The 21678-nt window shown below is 41.9% G+C and overlaps 1 protein-coding gene across 2 annotated transcripts; it reads right to left on the bottom strand.

Annotated features, from left to right (window-relative positions):
* Nucleotides 1-1187: 1187 nt before the first annotated feature.
* Nucleotides 1188-21678, bottom strand: LOC133664500 (claudin-10-like). Of its 2 annotated transcripts, none has more exons than XM_062069169.1 (5): nucleotides 21465-21678; nucleotides 5721-5882; nucleotides 2006-2087; nucleotides 1822-1926; nucleotides 1188-1696 (listed from the first exon to the last, which is right to left on the bottom strand). In XM_062069169.1, the coding sequence occupies exons 1-5, from the start codon at nucleotides 21676-21678 to the stop codon at nucleotides 1552-1554; spliced, it is 708 nt and encodes a 235-aa protein (XP_061925153.1). In that variant the 3' UTR covers nucleotides 1188-1551. The 2 variants fall into 2 exon arrangements, with proteins under 2 accessions (XP_061925153.1, XP_061925154.1); XM_062069170.1 differs by lacking the exon at nucleotides 21465-21678 and adding an exon at nucleotides 8111-8321.

Below are 21678 nucleotides of genomic sequence, written 5' to 3'. Positions count from 1 at the left end.
ATGTATATATAACCCGCCAATACAATTCAAACACCTGCACAACACACACATTCACTCAGCCCAAACAACCGTTCACCTAACCCAAGGTTCATAAAGCTTATATATTTAATCAAAGTTACGTACATGACACGCACGTACTGGCAAGCAATCAAATGTTTGGAAGCGCGCCGGTGGGACCTGATATTCAGCTGGGAATGACTACAACAGTAAATAAACACAAGACATATATATACTCTATTAGCCACAACACAACCAGGCTTATATTTAATATGCCACAAATTAATCCCGCATAAAAACACCTAGGTGTTTGTTATGCTAGCTCCTAGCTCCTAGCTACTAGCTACTAGCTCGAGCTAGTTATAGCTCGAGCGGGTAATATGGACGGGATCCCGTATATATAACCCGCCAATACAATTCAAACACCTGCATAACACACACACTCACTCAGCCCAAACAACCGTTCACCTAATCCAAGGTTCATAAAGCTTATATATTTAATCAAAGTTACGTACATGACACGCACGTACGGGCAAGCAATCAAATGTTTGGAAGCGCGCGGGTGGGACCTGATATTCAGCTGGGAATGACTACAACAATAAATAAACACAAGACATATATATACTCTATTAGCCACAACACAACCAGGCTTATATTTAATATGCCACAAATTAATCCTAATGCTAGCTCCTAGCTCCTAGCTACTAGCTCGAGCTAGTTATAGCAAGCGATCAAATGTTTGGAAGCGCAGCTGTGTACTCACGTTATCGCAACTGTGTATCCAAATCAAAGTCCTCCTGGTAAGAGTCTCTGTTGTCCGAGTTCTTCCATCTTGACTGCATCTTTCGGGAATGTAAACAAAGAAGCGCCGGCTGTGTACGTGTTGTTGCTGACTTCCCTCGCAAAATAGACACTTCGCACCGACAACTTTCTTCTTTGCTTGCTCAGCTTCTTTCTCCATAATGCAATGAACAAATTGCAACAGATTCACCAACACAGATGTCCAGAATACTGTGGAATAATGAGATGAAAACAGAGCTATTTCGTATTGACTTCAATGGTGTCCGAATACTTCCGTTTCAATGATTGACGTCACGCGCATACGTCAACCCTCAGAGGCGTTTCGAACCGGAAGTTTAGCGGGAAATTTAAAATTGCACTTTATAAGTTAACCCGGCCGTATTGGCATGTGTTGCAATGTTAAGATTTCATCATTGATATATAAACTATCAGACTGCGTGGTCGGTAGTAGTGGCTTTCAGTAGGCCTTTAAATATCTTGTCTTTGCAGTCTATTCAATTGAATATAAGTTGAAAAGAATTTACAAATCATTGTAATCTGTTTTTATTTACGAATTACACAACGTGCCAACTTCACTGGTTTTGGGTTTTGTATAAAAGGTTTAAACTAGAAAACAAACAAAAAAGTAATTTTTGCTGTGTTGGACTACAAATATACAAACAGTGGTAACTAATCCACCAGGTGTTCCTCCAGCAAGCTGTTATCGTTTCTTCACAGCATCTTCCATGATGACATTACTAATATTCACATCATTTACACGTACGCGTTCTTATCGAAGTTTGGGGCCCTGGAGGAGCTGCTGTAGTCAGGAGGCGGCCGCTGGCTTATAGACTTTCCTCTTTGGTACGAGGAGATATGAGAATGTGAGGCGGCGCCTTTGTAGGTGTAGTCTGTGTGGCTGCGAGGCGTTCAAAGACACAGCATAGATTAATAACCCTACTGCAAAACATTTTTGTTGATCTACTACATGAACATAAACATCCTGTGTTGGATCCTAGTAGCGTTTATCCTTGTGGGACTGACCTTTTCTTGCAACAGTCTGCCACAGAGAAGCAGAGCACTCCTCCGCCAAGAACACAGAGGACGGAACCTGCCCAGCCGATGAATAGCGCTGCTCCCAGCTCATACCTGGAAGGAAGCAGAGCGGCTCTTCACATGCTGGGATCGTCATGCTGATTAGTGTTCAATGGTAAGAAATGCCTCCTACTTCTGTGCCACGAACATCGGGTTGAAAAATTCGGACGTTATCCTGTGTGCGTATAGTGAGCATGCCGACAGTGAGCACATACCTGGGGGAGAAACCACACACGTCATTACTAATACTGTCAAAATAAACTGCAGAGAGTAACAGGCATCTACAGTACAAGGGAAATGTGGGTAATTCAAACAGATAAAGAAAACACATCATTTATGTGACCTTACACCTCTGCTACCTTAGCTTTTAGAGGAAACACTAATTCGTATATATGGCATATACATATACATATACACTTTATTGCCAAAAGTATTTGGCCACCTGCCTTGACTCACATATGAACTTGAAGTGCCATCCCATTCCTAACCCATAGGGTTCAATATGATGTCGGTCCACCTTTTGCAGCTATTACAGCTTCAACTCTTCTGGGAAGGCTGTCCACAAGGTTGCAGAGTGTGTTTATAGGAATTTTCCACCATTCTTCCAAAAGCGCATTGGTGAGGTCACACACTGATGTTGGTCAAGAAGGCCTGGCTCTCAGTCTCCGTTCTAATTCATCCCAAAGGTGTTCTATCGGGTTCAGGTCAGGACTCTGTGCAGGCCAGTCAAGTTCATGCACACCAGACTCTGTCGTCCACGTCTTTATGGACCTTACTTTGTGCACTGGTGCACAGTCATGTTGGAAGAGGAAGTAGCCTGCTCCAAATTGTTCCCACAAGGTTGGGAGCATGGAATTGTCCAAAATGTTTTGGTATTGTAGTGGAATTTCTGACCTTTGAACTATATTTTGTGTCTGTCAAGAATGTCTGCTCGTTTCATTCTTTTCTATTCTAAACCATTGAAGGACCAGATGTAGGCAAAAGTTGAATATGGAGTCGGTCTGACCATTCTACAAAATGTTTTGATTGTCTAAGTATGACTGAGGGATTCAAGGATGTTGCGGAACAAACAGGTCGAAAACAACAGGACCTTGACGCACGAGGAAAACAGATAAAAATGACGAAGTCAAACCAAGGCGAGAGCTTTTTTTCATTCAATGCTGACAGGCGCGCCCGGGGAAAACTGTCTGTGTGCTCGACAACTCAATCCAACCATTGTACCATTTAATTATGAGTAAAATAAAACTCTTGTGTTAAATCCACTTTTGTTCTCATTTAAAACCTGGACCTTCCACTACAGTATCCTGCAGCATTCTAAGTTCTTTTTCACTGGAACTAAGGGGCCAAGCCCAACTCCTGAAAAACAACCCCACATCATAATTCCTCCTCCACCAAATTCCACATTCGGCACAATGCAGATCGAAATGTACCGTTCTCCTGGCAACTTCCAAACCCAGAATATTTAGAAGCGAGGAAATGTCACGACTGGATTTGTTGCACAGGTGGCATCCTATGACAGTTCCACGCTGGAAATCATTGAGCTCCTGAGAGCGGCCCATTCTTTCACAAATGTTTGTAGAAACAGTCTCCATGCCTAAGTGCTTGATTGTATACATCTGTGGCTGGGCCAAGTGATTAGGACACCTGATTCTGATCCTTTGGATGGGTGGCCAAATACTTTTGGCAATATAGTGTACATATACATATAACTGTACATATACATATATATATATGAATACAACTTAGTAAATGTGTGCTCAACCTGAACGAGCGGTGTCATAGCAGTACATTAGAAGATTGGTGGAACACATTTCAGTCGTCAGAGCAAACTTACAAAATGCTCGAAATGTTGTGCCAGTGGGAGGTCAACCTACCGTATTTTCCGGACTATAAGGCGCACTTAAAATCCTTTTTTTCCCTCAAAACTCGACAGTGCGCCTTATAACCCGGTGCGCCTAATGTAAAGAATAAGTTTGGTTGAGGTTACTCACCTCGAAGCTATTTTATTTGGTACACGGTGTAAAGATAAGTGTCACCAGTAGATGGCAGTCAAACATAAGAGATACGTATAGACTGTACTATGATTGCAATATGTCTCAAGTAAACAACACCAACATTTTAAATGTTCCATTGAAAATATAGAACATTACACACGGCGCTCAAAAATCTATCAAAATGTTTTAGTACGACTTTGGTAAGCTATGAAGCCGCATCGCTTGAAGGATTGTCGGCGCATTAAACATACGAGTATTGTTATGGTGTGCATAAGGTAAGACATAATCTGGCGTTTTGTTTTGCAATATTATGCAAAAGCAACTTTTCCTACTTTCTGGTACCTGCTGATCTGCATTTGGGATCTGCATAAATCCTGAAAAATTGTAAGAGTCTGCGAGTCGATAAGCTTCTTCTTTTTCTTTTTCGTCTTGTTATGTGACATTCATCCTCCTCTGTTGCCATTTCTAATATAAAAGTAGTGTAAAGTTCTTACTTATATCTGTCAGTAAACTCGGCATAAAAGTGCTAAAACATACCGGCGTAGTGAGTTTACATTTTCCACCCAAGGAACTTTAGTTATTAGAGTTTCAGTCGGACGTTTTTTCACTGGACACATTTGCGGTGTTGTTGTTTCCGGATAAGAAAACTACTAGCCTGTTCACCTGTGGGATGTTCCAAATAAGTGTTTGATGAGCATTCCTCAACTTTCTCAGTCTTTTTTGCCATTTGTGCCAGCTTTTTTGAAACATGTTGCAGGCATCAAATTCCAAATGAGCTAATATTTTCAAAAAATAACGTTTTCCAGTTCGAAAGTTAAGTGTCTTGTCTTTGCAGTCTATTCAATTGAATATAAGTTGAAAAGGATTTGCAAATCATTGTATTCTGTTTTTATTTACGATTCACACCGGGCTCGGAATCTTTCTGTGTGGAGTTTGCATGTTCTCCCCGTGACTGCGTGGGTTCTCTCCGGGTACTCCGGCTTCCTCCCACCTCCAAAGACATGCACCTGGGGATAGGTTGATTGGCAACACTAAATTGGCCCTAGTGTGTGAATGTGAGTGTGAATGTTGTCTGTCTATCTGTGTTGGCCCTGTGATGAGGTGGCGACTTGTCCAGGGTATACCCCGCCTTCCGCACGAATGCAGCTAAGATAGGCTCCAGCACCCCCCGCGACCCCAAAAAGGGACAAGTGGTAGAAAATGGATGGATGGCCAATGTGCCAACTTTACTGGTTTTGGGGTTTGTAAATTGAATGATGCGAACACGTTTGTTACTGGATACTTTCTAATACGCTTCTACATTGGAGATTTTGTATCGGTAAGTAATATGCAACCATACTTATTTTATACCTGTTTGTATTAACAAATGTTATTTTTTAAGGAGACTTATTATTAAGTATGTATAGCTTGTGTGTTACTATGTGCGAAGCTGGACCTTCTCGCACTAACTGCGCTGCCCAAGTATTTTGTAACAGTATTATGACGGCAAAGAATGCTAATTGATTCCTAAAACAGTGCCTGTACGGTTAGTAATGTAGTTTGACCATGGAACAGATGACTTCTCTTTCCATTGTTTCCTATGATGGACACTTGTTTACAAAATAGAAGCGTCAACAATTGAAATGTTACTTGCCTGTAAGGAATTTTTTAGCTTAATTCCAATCCTTTAAATGAATTTAACTTTTTAAATTGGGAATTGTGCAAAAGCCTGCTCTGCACACTCAGTGGCTGTTGTGAAACCCAATAATAATCAGTAACTCAGAAGTGCTCTCGTTGATGCCATGACCTTTGACTGCAGCGAGTTCGGCCATCTTGTGTCTTGTGTTGTTCACGGCAAAGCCGTTCTTGTCTTACCGCTGAGAATGAAATTGACGCCGGCAAAGCACGCGATCCTGGCTTTGGTCTTGTCACTTCCTCCTATCTTGGTGCATTTCATCCCCACCAGGGCGAAGACGGTCCCGAAGAAGCCCAGACAGACTGCAGCGATCATCAATCCCCTGCAGGCTTGGATGTAGCCTTCGAACCCACACACACACACACACACACACACACACACACACACACACACACACACACACACACACACACACACACACACACACACACACACACACACACACACACACACACACACACACACACACACACACACACACACACACACACACACACACACACACACACACACACACATACTGGTTATCATTTGGAATGGGGACCAAGTTTTTGAGCATCACTTGTGGGGACCACCCTTTCTACAGGTTGTGGAGGCATACATTTTTGGGGGGGTAAAATGGCCACTGTCCAGTTAGCTCATACACGTCTTTAAATCTCTGGATTGATGAAGTAATGTGCTGACCATTCTTACTGGGGACCCTGGGGGAAAAGAGTTAATATGGTTCATGGGGACCAAATTTAAATAATTTTGCATAATTCACACAAATTTGTACGTGACTACAGAGGACCATTTTAAAAAAAAGAAGTTCAAATTAAATATGACATGATCTTCAGAATACAGCACTACAGCTGTCCTCTTATAGGAAGTTTCACCACTTAAATGTTAAAGCAAATCCTGCATCTTCCGTGACATTACTGAAAACTGCTATTTAGCAGTAATGAACTCCAACTACCATATATAGAAGGATATAGCGTACAGCGAGTGCAGTGCCAGCTACAGCCCGATGAGGGGGCTGCTGTGCAAATGTCTCACACTCAAACTAACCAGTAAACATGTTTTATGGGCCAAAGCTTAAAAATCACTTGGTTATCTTCAGAATGGATCTGACTATCATTTAAAAAAGGTTTCCCTTTAGGGGACCTGTTTTTTTGTCCCCATACCGTCAGAGGTCCCCTAAAGGTGACTGTGTAAACAGAGCGATGTCCCCATTAAGTAAGCATTGCCAGAACACACACACACACACACACACACACACACACACACACACACACACACACACACACACACACACACACACACACACACACACACACACATATATACTTGTATTTGTAACCTTCTTGAGACCTCCAAAAAATGCCTACCTCTGTAGGACCAGCCTTTCTAGATATATAAAGATTTGTATTTACAACATTAATAATATATACCCACTATGCAGATATAAGAAAGCTTGTTGTGAAAAATGAGTTGGAATTTTACAAGAAAAAGGTCACCATCATTTCACATGAAAAACTTAGAATTTTGGCAGTATTATAATAAAAGTCGTCATTTTACGCAACGCGAGTCAACATTTTACAAGAAAAACTGAGCATTTGTGCAATGTTATGATAAAAGTTGGAATTTTCCTCAATAACAGTCGCAATTTTACCAGAAAAGCTTAACATTTTGATAATTTTATGAAAAGAGTCGTAATCTTACTCGACAAGTCACTATTTTATAAGAAAACTTAAAAATGTTGGCAATATTAAAATAATAATATGAATTTTACTTGGCAAAATTATGACAAAAGTCAGCTGTTCACCTGGCGGTTTTTTCGGGGATGAATAGGGAAGTCTTTTAGCTGCCGTCTTGTTTTATCATATACAGTATTGCTGCCTTTGCACCTGTCAATGTGTAATTTTGTATGCACATTAAATCAACAAAAAATCCTGACTTTGGAGCAATGTTCACAGACTCTATTAGATGCAATTGATTTTCCATACTGGGACCATGATTTATGTCCTAACTTGTTCACCGGTCCTCATATAGAAGGTACTTTTCCTTGGGGAGCAATACAACACACACACACACACACACACACACACACACACACACACACACACACACACACACACACACACACACACACACACACACACACACACACACACACACACAGGGGTCACGACACACACATAAAGCATGCAGTACAATTTGTCACAAGTTGGTTGTTTTCAGAGGACTTTGCGGCATTGAGCGCCCATTTAGATGTGATTTGGAGGCAAACATTAGCTCGGAACTAGTGAGCCGTGAGTTGAAAGCGCCCGAGGCTCACGGTTAGTCTTCTTTATAGCCTTGAAGCTCCTTGAAGTGCAGCTAAATAATGACACATTTTAAGGATTGATCCCATTGACCACAAATCCGCTTCAATTTAAGGATATCAATGCCCTGAGAACCAGCGTCCTCTGCAGTGGACATTTGTGTTTTGCATAACGTCTGAAATGCGAAAGAAAATGTCCGCTGCGGTGGTTCTACGGATGTCACAACAACAGAACATAAAAGCATTACGAAGAAGGAAAAAGCTGACCATCCAACGCCAGCATGGACGGAAAGTCTTTGCAGTTGGACACCCCGGTGGAGTCGGTCACGCACGTCTTCCACAGGTTGGACCAATAGGTCGCTGTGGTGATGACCGTCCCGTCCAACGAGGACACCTTCCAGTAGTCTGTGGGCAGGGTGGAGGACACAAGAACCCATCCCGACGTGGCGAGGGCAAAAGCCAGGATCTCCTGATACATACTGCTCGGACTGCTCTGTTGCGACTGCTCGGATTACGTCGGCGGCGACCAAAGTTTGATTAATGGTTCCCAGACTGGTCAAAATGTGGCCATGGATGGTTAATGTGTGGTGGATTGTTCTAGTGTACGAGGAGGAGTTTGGACCGACGGGCCGTTCGGTCATGTGATCCTCACGAAACTGTGACTCGTGATGATGAATATTGTGATCTACTGTAATTACAGCGGCGCCTTTATTTACCTACAATCGACAAGAAGCAGGCAGAAATTGGAAAAGAGGCTAATATTTCCAAAAGTTGAAAAAGTATTTGTACTATATAGCATCCTGAAAAGCAGCGTCCTCTGCACAAGACAGTTGTTTTTGGTCCTTTTTTTTTTTTCAAATAAAACAGTCCTGTGACGCAAAACACATATTGCAAAGGACATAATGCATTTTCTATAACATTAACAAAAAGTGTAGAGGTAAACAAACCTCTCCTTGTCTCTTTTTTTTCTTCTTTTTTTTCAAATTGGCACCACTGTAGTGGCTGCTGGTGGCAGGAGCTCTGCGCTTTTGTGTCATCCTTTTGTATTCTTGATGTTTCCCTCTTGTTTTTTTTCATGAAGTTTTTTTTGCCTTTTGGTTCAGGACACTTTGGGACTGTGTCAGTGTTGGGTTAGTTACTGAAAACCAGTAACTAGTTACAGTTACTAGTTACTTTATTTCAAAAGTAACTCAGTTACTAACTAAGTTACTTACACCAAAAAGTAATGCATTACTATGAAAAGGAGCTATTTAGTTACTTTTTTTTTTTTTCTTTTTTTTTTTAAAGCTCCCATTAATGCCCTTTTAGCCTTCATTTCAGTACTGTTATTGCACTGGAGAATAATACAATGTGTTGATCAACTTGACATGCATTTGCATCACTGAACTCTGCTAAGAAATGTGGTCTACATACAACACACAAAGACAAAGATATGTTTCAAAGGGCCAATTTATTTCAGGCCAGAAAAAATTGACAAAACTATTTTAAATAGCTGCAACATAAGATACATAAGTAACAAACAGCATAATATCAACATAGCTGTAAAACTGGCTTCACCTAAGGAAGGCACACCTGACATACACAAAGCCTAACCAGGCAGATTTGAATTGTTGTTTTGGGCAGTAGACGGGATCTTTGATCCAAGACACAACTTACATTTAACTAAAATGTTATTTTCTTTGTGCTCGACAAAAGAAAAGACGTGAGAATATCTCATACTTGCCAACCCTCCCGAATTTCAGTGCCTCTCCCCGGGACAACCATTCTCCCGAATTTCTCCCGATTTCCAGCCGGACTTAAGGCACGCCCCCTCCAGGTCCATGCGGACCTGAATGAGGACAGCCTGTCGTCAGGTCCGCTTGGCCAACCAAAAAGTAACCACAGAACACTAGGGTTACTTTTTGGTTGGTCAACGGTTTACGCTGTATTGCGCACAACCCCCCCCCCCCTCCCCTCCCCTCCCCACACCCACACCCAGACACACACAAAGGCGCCTCCGGCTTGTGACACAAGAGATTCAGAAGGACGACACTGCAGCGCTCCAATAAAACACACTCAGATCTTCTGTTTCTAGCCGATACTACATAAAAAAATAACCTAAAATAACGCAGTAACGCATCATGTAGTAACGGTAACTGAGTTACCGAATATAAAAAATAACGCGTTAGATTACTAGTTACCGCCGAAACTAAAGGCGTTACAGTAACGTGTTACTTTGTAACGAGTTAGTCCCAACACTGGTCTCTGCCACACCAGAGTCAGTTTGGAGAGACTGGAGGAGATGCGGATGAAGAGACAGGGCTGCGGCGCTGGCGCTGAGCGCCGGGACGGACAAGCTTCACAATGTCTTGGCTGAATGATCAGGTATCGGACACCTCGGTCTCCTTGGACGTATCCTCGCTCATCCATGTGGACTGGACACTGGCCGAAAGTTAGTGGGCAGTCGAGGGTGGAGTCGGCTTTCTGGCTTGCTTTTTTGGGCATACTCCTGTCTCTGGCCATGCTCCCGCCACCCCAGCAGACGATGGCGTGGAACACCGCAGAGGCCACCACAGTGTATATGTTTTGTTTTTGTTGTTTTTACTTTTGTAGCTGTATGTAGAAATGGCTGGTTGCATCAGCTCTGCTCTTTTAATGTCTTTGATGTTTCCCTCTTACACACATGCTTATGTGTGCTATGGCTATGCGTTTTTTTCCCCCTTGGCCTCAGTCTGGACCCCCTCTCCAAGGTCCCAGGCTTAGACTGAATGTTATTTTTCTCACCCCCAGCGTTTACCTGTTTCGCAACTTTTTTGTAAGGGCCGCCGGAAGTTGGCAGACCCCTCAGCGATTCTGTTCTGTCTCCCTGTAATGTTTGTCTGATCTTGAATAGGATTGTGCTAAAAATCTTAATTTCCACTCGGGGATTAATAAAGTATTTCTGATTCTGATTCTTTTTGACCACATGGTCATTTATTAAAAAGTACAACTTAATTGGTTCTGTGATGGAGCTCTTAACGCAAAAAATGTATCTCTCAAATCAACGTTTCCCATTTACATTGATTGGCATCTGTTTAATTGGCGCTAGGCACCCCTAAACAGCACAATTTTAACATTGAACACGCCTTTTCAAAAGAAAAAAACTAACTTTTAGATACAAAATAATGTATAAAAACAATACCACAAAATGTACTACTAAAAACTACAGTAATTTTATCGAATCAAACTAAATGTATATTGCACTTTTCATACATACTGTATATGTAGCACAAAGTGTTTAAAAATATCTAAAAAACAGTACCTCTCGCCCTCATTAACATACATTTATGAAGTAATGTAATAATAATGTACAGCATTTACCTTGGATTGTGTACTTTAACGGTATCTCCTTCTAGCTGCTTCTCTGTCAAACACACCATCAGCGGCTTTTCATATTTTAGAATAAGACTTACAGTAGTTTTTAACAAACATAATGCATTTTCTATAACATTAACAACAAGTGTAAAGGTAAACAAACCTCTCTTTGACCACATGGTCATGTATTAACAAGTACAGTCGTACCTCAACTTTTGACGTTAATTGGTTCTGTGATAGAGCTCTTAACGCAAAAAAACATATCTCTCAAATCAACATCTCCCATTTAAATTGTTCGGCATAAACTTAATAAACCTAAACAGCACAATTTTAACACGGAACATGCCTTTTCAAAAGAAAAAAAATAACTTTAAAAAATAAAAATTTATAAATACAATACAACAAAATGTACTACTGAAAACTACAGTAGTTTTATCAAATCAAACAAAATGTATATACCACTTTTCATACATATAAAATGTAGCAAAAAATGTTTAAAAACATCTAAAAAAAACAATACCTCTCGCCCTCATTACATAATCATTCATTAGCCTAGTGGGTCGTGAGTTCAGACCCCGGGCGAGTCATACCAAAGACTATAAAAATGGGACCCATTACCTCCCTGCGTGACACTCACCATCAAGGGTTGGAATTGGGGGTTAAATCACCAAAAAAGATTCCCGGGCGCGGCCACGGCTGCTGCTCACTGTTCCCCTCACCTCCCAGGGGGTGATCAAGGGTGATGGGTCAAATGCAGAGAATAATTTCGCCACACCTAGTGTGTGTGTGACAATCATGGGTACTTTAACTTTTTAACATACATTTATGAAGTAATGTAATAATAATGTACAACATTTCCCTTGGATTGTGCACTTTTACGGTATCTCCTACTTCTCTGTCAAACACACCATCAGCAGCTTTTCCATATTTTAGACTTAGACTTACACTAGTTTTTGACAAACTTAGCTCAAATTACAGTAGGAAAGGGTAACTAAAACACTCTCAAGGGCACTAAAAAAGAAGAAGTGATGAAGAATAAGTGTCAATACAAAAGCGATAGTATACAACAACAACATCAATAGAACGGGACAACTAAAAATAAAATAAATGACTGCATAAGAAAGGTGCAGACTAGCAGTGATACGCTCGAATTGTTTCGCCAATGATGGTTGATGATTTCAATGACTATCATCCACTTCTTTTTCTCAGCAATGTCCTTCACACTCACTTTCTTCTTTCCAATGGTCGAAAAATAAAGTTGTGTCGCTCTTTAGCTATAAGCTAATGCTAGCGAGTAAGACCAGATGTTCTGGGCGGATCTGACAGGTTCACTGGGACATTTGCTACGCCAAATTCTATTCATACCATGAATTGATTAACGTGGACCCCGACTTAAACAAGTTGAAAAACGTATTCAGGTGTTACCATTTAGTGGTCAATTGTACGGAATATGTACTGTACTGTGCAATCAAAAACTAATGACGGCGATGCTTGGAGCTAACATTTTGGCTTGCAAGTTTGTTTGATGTACAGTACTATAAAAGCACTGTTCAACGTGTACAAACCTTTACCAAAATATAGACTTTTGCCAAGGCTGGAATCCATTATTCATATTTACATTGTTTCTTATGGAGAAAGTTTCTTCACTCTACAAACTTTGCCATTTGCGAACCCTGTTCGAGAACAGATTAAGTTGGTAAATCGAGGTTCCACTGAAGTTATATTATATTGCACAACACAGATGCGACAGAACCAATGAAGTAATAGAGGTAAGGAGAAAACTACCCATTCAGCATTGATGCTGCTGCTGAGTTTATTGTAAATAACAGTACAGCAAGTGTAACACACAAGTTTCACACCAGCAGCTGAGTATTACACAATCAATATTACATAAAAGCTACTGGACTCATGGAGCTTCAAACACCTGTGGAGTTAATGACTATCAGGAGGTTGCCTACAGCCACAGCTGTTACCAACGTCAATGTTTTTCACCCGGCACTAGAGAGCATTTGCTTTTGTAAAACAAGCAGACATAGTACAAACACTAACTCAATTGCCTCATGCTAATATTTCGTGTTTGTGAGAGTGTTTAAGGAGGAAACATCTCTTTGTGTTAATAATGCCATTTTCTGAACCGGTTTAAAGTTTGAGATGATTTATTATTGTACAAACCCCAAAACCAGTGAAGATGGCACCTTTGTAAATAAAAACAGAATACAATGATTTGCAAATCCTTTTCAACTTAAATTCAATTGAATAAACTGCAAAGACAAGATATTTAATGTTCCAACTGAGAAACTTTTTTTTTTTGTGCAAATAATCATTATCTTACAATTTAATGGCAGCAACACATTGCAAAAAAGTTGGCACAGGGGCATTTTTACCACTGTGTTACATGGCCTTTCCTTTTAACAACACTCAGTAAACATTTGGGAACTGAGGAGACCAATTTTTGAAGCTATTCAGGTGGAATTCTTTCACATTCTTGCTTGATGTACAGCTTAAGTTGTTCAACAGTCCGGGGGTCTCCGTTGTGGTATTTTAGGCTTCATATTGCACCTCACATTTTCAATGGGAGACAGGTGTGGACTACAGGCAGGCCAGTCTAGTACCCACTCTTTTACTATGAAGCCACACTATTGTAACACGTGGCTTGGCATTGTCTTGAGGAAATAAGCAGGGGCGTCCATAATAACGTTGTTTGGATGGCAACATATGTTGCTCCAAAACCTGTATGTACCTTTCAGCCTTAATGGTGCCTTCACAGCTGTGTAAGTTACCCATGCCGTGGGCACTAATACACCCCCATACCATCACAGATGCTGGCTTTTGAACTTTGCGCCTATAACAATCCGGATGGTTCTTTTCCTCTTTGTTCCGGACGTCCACAGTTTCCAAAAACAATTTGAAATGTGGACTCGTCAGACCACATAACCCTTTTCCACTTTGCATCAGTCCATCTTAGATAAGCTCAGGCCCAGAGAAGCCGGCAGCGTTTCTGGGTGTTGTTGATAAATGGCTTTTAACTTGCACTTTATAGATGTAGCGACGAACTGTAGTCACTGACAGTGGTTTTCTGAAGTGTCCCTGAGCCCATGTGGTGATATCCTTAACACACTGATTTTGTTTTTTGATGCAATACCGCCTGAGGGATCGAAGGTCATAGGCATTCAATGTTGGTTTTCAGCTTTGCTGCTTACGTGCAGTGATTTCTCCAGATTCTCTGAACCTTTTGATGATATTATTCACTGGTTTTGGGTTTTGTATTTATATATATATATATATATACTTGCACAGTATCATAAACAATTGTAGGATGCCCTGGGCCTGGGGGATACATTGCATCGTGATCGTCTACTTTCTTTGATGTTTGTGTACTGAGTTAAGCTATTGAGCTGATCTAACCATAATGTTTTACAACAAATATCAAAACATGTCTTCTAAATAAAACAAACATATTTTGGTGGTCATGCTGGGACAGAGTGAATGTGTCACCACCATGCTGTCACTGATGATTCAATACTTAATATTTGTCAGAGCGTAGCAAGGATTATTCATTGACTGCATGGCCTTTAGCTCTTGCATTACATTATTGCAAGCATTTGTGCTCATTTATTTCAAGTCAACCTTCATTCGAGTAATTTACAAGTGCATGAATTAGTCCAAGTTCATAAATAACATGAAAATAACTAATCTGCTTTGACATGATCTCATAAAAGTTGAGTAGAAAAATATTTTATTGTCATTTTTGAAATAATACAAAATGACCGGATTCATGAAGAGATGCATGAAGTAGATGAAGCACAGAGCTCGGTTAAAAAAAAACCTGCCTCGGTCCGAAAGCAAATATACAAAAGGATTGACCTGAAACTACATTTACATGAAGATGGTTCCTACGATTTATGGCAAGTGTGGATACGATAAAGCTGTAAATACAATAACAGTAGATACAGGATATGACAATTTGTAATGATAGCATGTAGCATCCTGACCATTGATATTAGCCAGTAAAAAGTAGGACACTGTACATGTAGCTAAAGAGTTAGTTAGCTACATGTAGCATTAGCATAGCTACGTGTAACTAAAGCATTAGAGCTTAACATACATTGTTTTTTAGCTATTTATATAAATAAATAAATAAATATGATAAATGGGTTATACTTGTATAGCGCTTTTCTACCTTCAAGGTACTCAAAGCGCTTAGACAGTATTTCCACATTCACCCATTCACACACACTGATGGCGGGAGCTGCCACGCAAGGCGCTAACCAGCAGCCATCAGGAGCAACGGTGAAGTGTCTTGCCCAAGGACACAACGGACATGACTAGGATGGTAGAAGGTGGGGCTTGAACCCCAGTAACCAGCAACCCTCCGATTGCTGGCACGGCCACTCTACCAACTTTGCCACGCCGTCCCATATATAACATTTTAAGTCTTTTTTGTCTAACTATTTATAGATAACGCTATTGACAAATGTAATGATACGTTAGCGATGTAGCATTAAAATTGCTACATGCAGCTAAATAGCTAGGACTTAGCATACATTGTCAGCTTTTTATATCACATTTTAACAGTCTTTTTTGTGTAACTATCAACCGATTACTTGATGGACAAATGTAATGACATTGTGATGTACTGTACTCGTGGTTCGATTGAGAGTACTGCATTGTTGTTGTGGTGATTGATTGCTCATGCCTGACTGATCTCCCGGACTCACATTCAGAGTATAAAGTATACACACTGCTGCTACACTGGTGTCCTGTCCAGTTATTATTATACCTCATAGTCCAAGACTTAACATGGTCTCAGAAGTGGCTGACTCTTCACTTGAGGCAAGCTGATCTCACGGAGACTTTAACGGATTTGCAGAGCGAGTGAAGAGGACCTGTTTGATGTGCTAGCAAGCCCCGCAGCTAGCATTAGCATCCCGGAGATGGAACAGCTCAAACCACCGTCATCTCTGCTTCTTTCTGGGAACCTAGCTGAGAATTGGCGCAGGTGGGAGCAACGTTTTCAACTGTATATGACAGCCTCTGGAGCCATTGAGAAGGATGAAAAAATTAAAGTGGCCATACTGTTGCACACTGTTGGAGAAGATGCATTGGAGGTATTCAACACATTCACTTTTGCTGATGGTGATGATAAGAAAATGGATGCTATCCTCAAGGCTTTTGAGACATATTGCAGCCCACAGAAAAATGTTGTCTTTGAGCGCTACCAGTTCTGGTCTCATAATATGGCTGATGGGATCTCAGTTGACAAGTTTGTAACAGAACTGCGCCAGAAAAGTAAGAACTGTGAGTTTGGAGCAAGTGAGACCGAAATGATCAGGGATAAGCTGGTGTTCAGCCTGAACAATGCATCTTTGAAGGAAAGGCTGCTGAGGGAAAAAGACTTAACCCTGGGGAAAGCAGTAGATCTGTGCAGAGCATCCGAAGCAGCAAGGAGCCAGATGCAAGCTATGCAACCTACACAAGCCACTGGTGAGTCACACGTCCAAGCCATGAATAGAGCTACAGCTCACACAGAGAAAAGGAAGTTCTACAAGGACAGAAGGACAGAAAATAAAAACAGAGAGTGGAGTGCACAATGCAACAAGTGTGGGAGGACACATGAACCTCGCCAGTGTCCTGCTTACGGTTCTGTATGCCACAAATGCAATAAGCAAAACCATTTTGCCAGGATGTGCTCTGCACCCACTGACAGGACGGGCACCCTGACACATAGCACAGGCACAACAACAAGACGTGGTGTCCATGACCTGGAGACTGAGCTGGATGAAGAAGTGGATGTCAATTCACTGTTTATAGGTACTGTGTCATGTGTGGATGTGAATGCAGTCACTAAAAGCAAAGACACTGCATGGTACACTATGGCTAGTGTTATGAATGTCCCGGTCAAATTCAAGATTGACACGGGAGCAGATGGGAATGTGCTGCCTATGTCCATTGTAGAGACATTTCCAGGCCGTATAAAGCTACAGCCCACAAGAACAGTGCTGGTAGCTTATGGGGGGAACCGCCTCAGACCTGAAGGGACTGTGTCACTGATGTGTGAAACTGCTAAAGCTAGAGCCAAGCTTGACTTCTTCGTGATCAACCAGTCAGCTGTGCCAATCATGGGCAGAGAGGCAAGTGAGGAACTGCGACTGGTGAAACGGATTGATGCACTTCATGAGAGATGCCCAGCCACGACAGAGAAGCTAAAGAGGACTCCGTCTACAAAAGAGGAGCTGCAGGAGATGTATCCTTCAGTTTTCACCGGGCTGGGTGAGTTCCCTGGTGTACATCACATACACACTGACCCTGCTGTGACACCTGTAGTACATGGGTGCAGAAAGATTCCTTTGGCTATCATGGACAGACTGAAGGTCACGCTGCGACATCTAGTGGACACAGATGTAATAGCCCCTGTGAATGACCCAACAGAATGGGTGAGCAGTTTGATGATCACAGAAAAGAAAAATGGCTCACTTAGGGTGTGCTTGGACCCTCAAGACCTAAACAAGGCCATTAAGAGGCAGCATTACTCCATTCCTACTCCACAAGATGTCTGCTGCAAACTAGCAGGGAAATCCATCTTCACCATTCTGGATGAGAAGGATGGATATTGGCAGGTGAAGCTGGATGAGCCATCGTCTATGCTGTGTACATTCAACACACCATGGGGCCGGTACCGCTTCAAGAGACTGCCATTTGGCATCAAGTCAGCCAGTGAAGTGTTTCAGCAGAAGAACTGTGAGACCTTCGGCGACATTGAGGGTGTACATGTCATAGCAGATGACATGATAATTGCTGCATCATCAGAACAAGAGCACGCGAACATCCTCCAGCAAGTCATGGAGAGGGCACAAGCTGCCAATGTCAAATTCAACAAGGACAAGATCCAATTCAAAATCAACACAGTGAGATACATGGGCCACATCATCACGCCAGAGGGCGTTAAACCAGATGATACCAAGGTGACCGCCATTGCCAACATGCCAGCACCAGAAGACAAGAAAGGTGTACAGAGACTGTTAGGAATGACACGGTACTTGGCCCAGTACATTCCAGGGGAGGCTACAGTGACGGCCCCTCTGAGACAGCTGCTGAGAAAAGACGCAGTATGGCAGTGGGCTCATGAACACAATGCAGCTCTGGAAAGCCTGAAGGCTGCTCTGATTCGTGCCCCAAGTCTCAAGTTTTATGACCAGCACAAACCCTTGACAATCCAGGCAGATGCGTCTAAAGATGGACTGGGGGCGTGTCTTCTACAGGAAGGCTTCCCGCTGAGCTATGCCTCCCGAGCATTGACAGACACAGAGCAGAACTATGCTCAAATTGAGAAGGAGCTGTTGGCCATTGTGTTTGCAGCCAAGCGCTTCCACCAGTACATATATGGGAAAACAGTGACTGTGCAGTCGGATCACAAACCTCTTGAGGTGATCTTCAAGAAACATCTGGGCAAAGCACCAGCAAGGCTACAGCGGATGCTTCTCCAGCTGCAGTGCTATGATCTAGAAATTGCATACACTCCAGGAACTGACATGCATGTCGCGGACACACTCTCTCGCGCTGTGGTGACAGGACGAGTCGATGACCTCACGGAGAACCTGTTCGAGGAGAAGGTTGTGTATGCCATGGAGGCCACAGATGCCTTGAGTGAAAACATGCTCAAGCAACTCCAGGGAGCAACTGCAGCAGACAAGGTGTTGCAGGCAGTGATACAAGCACACCAGACAGGCTGGCCAGGGAGGAGACAACGCTGTGACGGCATGTTACACCAATACTGGCCTATCCGTCACACAGTGAGTGTCAAAGATGGTGTAGTAATGGCGGCTGATAAGATAGTCATTCCCCAGAGCATGAGAGCCGTCATCATGGATAGATTGCACCTTGCACACCAAGGTGTTCAGCGAATGAAAGCCCATGCCAGGAAGGTCCTGTACTGGCCAGGAATGGCACAGGACATAGAGAAGAAAGTAGAAATGTGTGCCACATGTCAGCAACTGCAGCCACAGAACCAAAGGGAACCTCTCCAGTCACACGAGATACCTGAACTGCCATGGTTGAAACTGGGGACTGACATATTTGAGCTGCATGGACAGTCATATCTCCTGATTGTAGACTACTTGACAAAGTACCCAGAAGTGCTAAACCTACCAGATAAGACAGCCCACTCGGTCATACAAAAGATGAAGTCGGTCTTCTCCAGACATGGGATTCCCAAAGAGTTGGTGAGTGATCATGTTCCTTTTGCAAGCTGTGAGATGCAGAAGTTTGCTGCAGAATGGGGCATCAAGCTGACACATTCTAGCCCTGGATACCCACAAGCCAATGGGCTTGCAGAAAATATGGTAAAAACTGTGAAACGCTCACTGAAGAAAGCAGCTGCAACAGGGACTGACCCACATCTGGCTTTGTTGTCATTGAGAAACACACCGGTGACGGGCCTGGATGTCTCCCCAGCGCAGATGTTGATGGGACGCGTCCTGAGAAGCCCTCTCCCGCGCACCAGTGCTGTGCTGCAACCTTCAACTCCTAAAGACGTTCATGACAGACTTCGACAACTGCAGACTCAAAGAGAGAAGTACTATAATGTGGGCACCAGGCCACTGCCTGAACTGACTCCTGGGACCACAGTGCACATGAAGACGAGGCAGGGTTGGAAACCTGCTGTTGTACTAAGCAAGAGAGTAGAGCCACGCTCTTACTGTGTGGAGTCACCGGCAGGCGTGATCTTCAGGAGAAACAGACGACACCTGAGGAGAATTCATCCGAGTCTGCTTGAGAATGCTGATCCTGAGTCCGTCGACCAGCCGGAGACTGTGTACGATGACCCACAGACCCTGCAGGACGAGACACCCGCCACTGAGGCCCTGAACAACCAGAACTCCCAGTCCGGCACGTGCGGCGCTACACGCCACACCAGATCTGGGAGGGCTGTCGTTCCGCCTGCGCGGTACAGAGACTATGACACGAGCCAACGCTGAAGGTTGTGCTCCACCGGTGGGCCATGTTCTGGAACCTCTGACCCCAAAGAAGAAACACATGCTTGGCAATCACACAGTTAAACGTTAAACTTGCATGAAACACATTGACAGGAACCCCGCACTCTTAAAACCTTTTCACACAGCACACGTGGACTTTTCCATGCCATGAGTATTTTTTTTATTTTGTTTCTGTGCTCTACCTAAGTTCATTTTTTGCCACTATGTTGCTAAAAAAAAAAAAAAAAAAAAAAAAAAAAAAAAAAAAAAAAAAAAAACGACAAAGGAGAGAATAGGTGTGGCATAGCTGTTCGTGATAATGATGTTTGAGTCCATGCTACATTGTTTATTTTTGCACTCTTGTTCAGCAGTTGAAAAGTTAACCTTTTTCCTTAAGAAAGGAGGATGTGATGTACTGTACTCGTGGTTCGATTGAGTGTACTGCATTGTTGTTGTGGTGATTGATTGCTCATGCCTGACTGATCTCCCGGACTCACATTCAGAGTATAAAGTATACACACTGCTGCTACACTGGTGTCCTGTCCAGTTATTATTATACCTCATAGTCCAAGACTTAACAGACATGTTATAGATGTACTGTAGCATTAGCATTGCTACATGCTACAGGCTACATATAACGTTATATACTTGTATATGTACATAGTCGGGAGGCAGACATTTCTCTCTCTCTCTATACAGTATATATATATATATATATATATATATATATATATATATATATATATATATATATATATATATATATATATATATATATATATGTATATATATATATATATATATATATATATATATACTTAAAATATTTGTATTTACTATTATGTGTGTATATATATATATATATATATATATATATATATATATATATATATATATATATATATATATATATATACACACATAATAGTAAATACAAATATTTTAAGTTTATAACAATGTTTATAATGACATGCATACTTATGTGTAAAATATCATTATTTTTTCTGTTACTATCACCTTTTCATGATACTAATATTAGTGTATTAATATATTAACAGTACAATAAATAATAAAAATGTTTAATACAGGATGAGGACTACTGATTTATATATTAAAAAACACAAAATGTAATAAGTCAAATGAGGCAAAAGAAATGCAATAGCAAATAAGTAGTAGGTAAGTACACCTTTTGTAAAGGTACCCCACACTAAGAGATGCTCTACGTTGAAAAAGAGCAGATGCACAATGCACTTTTGTAGATTGTGTTGTGTTGAGATATATGTATAAATGTATATGATAAAAGCAGAGGCACTCACCATCCAGGTTCAAGATAGTGTGATGCGGCCTACAGTGCAGAGCCCCGATGGCGTTCCCAGCACAGTTGTTCCACAGTCCCTGCAGCACCCATGTGGCCGTGATGACAGAAGACGCCCTGCTGGTGGTTCTCCATTCATTGGACACCGTGGCACCAATCGTGGCCCCGAGTCCTCCGAGGCCGCTGAGAAACGCCAGAATCTGCAAGCCGGACAT

Source organism: Entelurus aequoreus, linkage group LG14, assembly GCF_033978785.1.
Source record: "Entelurus aequoreus isolate RoL-2023_Sb linkage group LG14, RoL_Eaeq_v1.1, whole genome shotgun sequence".
NCBI lineage: Eukaryota > Metazoa > Chordata > Actinopteri > Syngnathiformes > Syngnathidae > Entelurus > Entelurus aequoreus.
Note: the sequence above shows the minus strand (reverse complement) of the source record. Positions and strands in the feature narration are given on the sequence as shown.

Excerpts from the sequence above, each read along its gene's own strand:
- LOC133664500 (XM_062069169.1), bottom strand. The coding sequence starts at position 21,678 with ATGTCCGGCTTGCAGATTCTGGCGTTTCTCAGCGGCCTCGGAGGACTC. Across the intron at positions 1,927-2,005 it reads CCGATGTTCGTGGCACAGAA|GTATGAGCTGGGAGCAGCGC; the intron begins GTAGGAGGCATT and ends GCTTCCTTCCAG. Across the intron at positions 1,697-1,821 it reads GCAGACTGTTGCAAGAAAAG|CCACACAGACTACACCTACA; the intron begins GTCAGTCCCACA and ends AACGCCTCGCAG.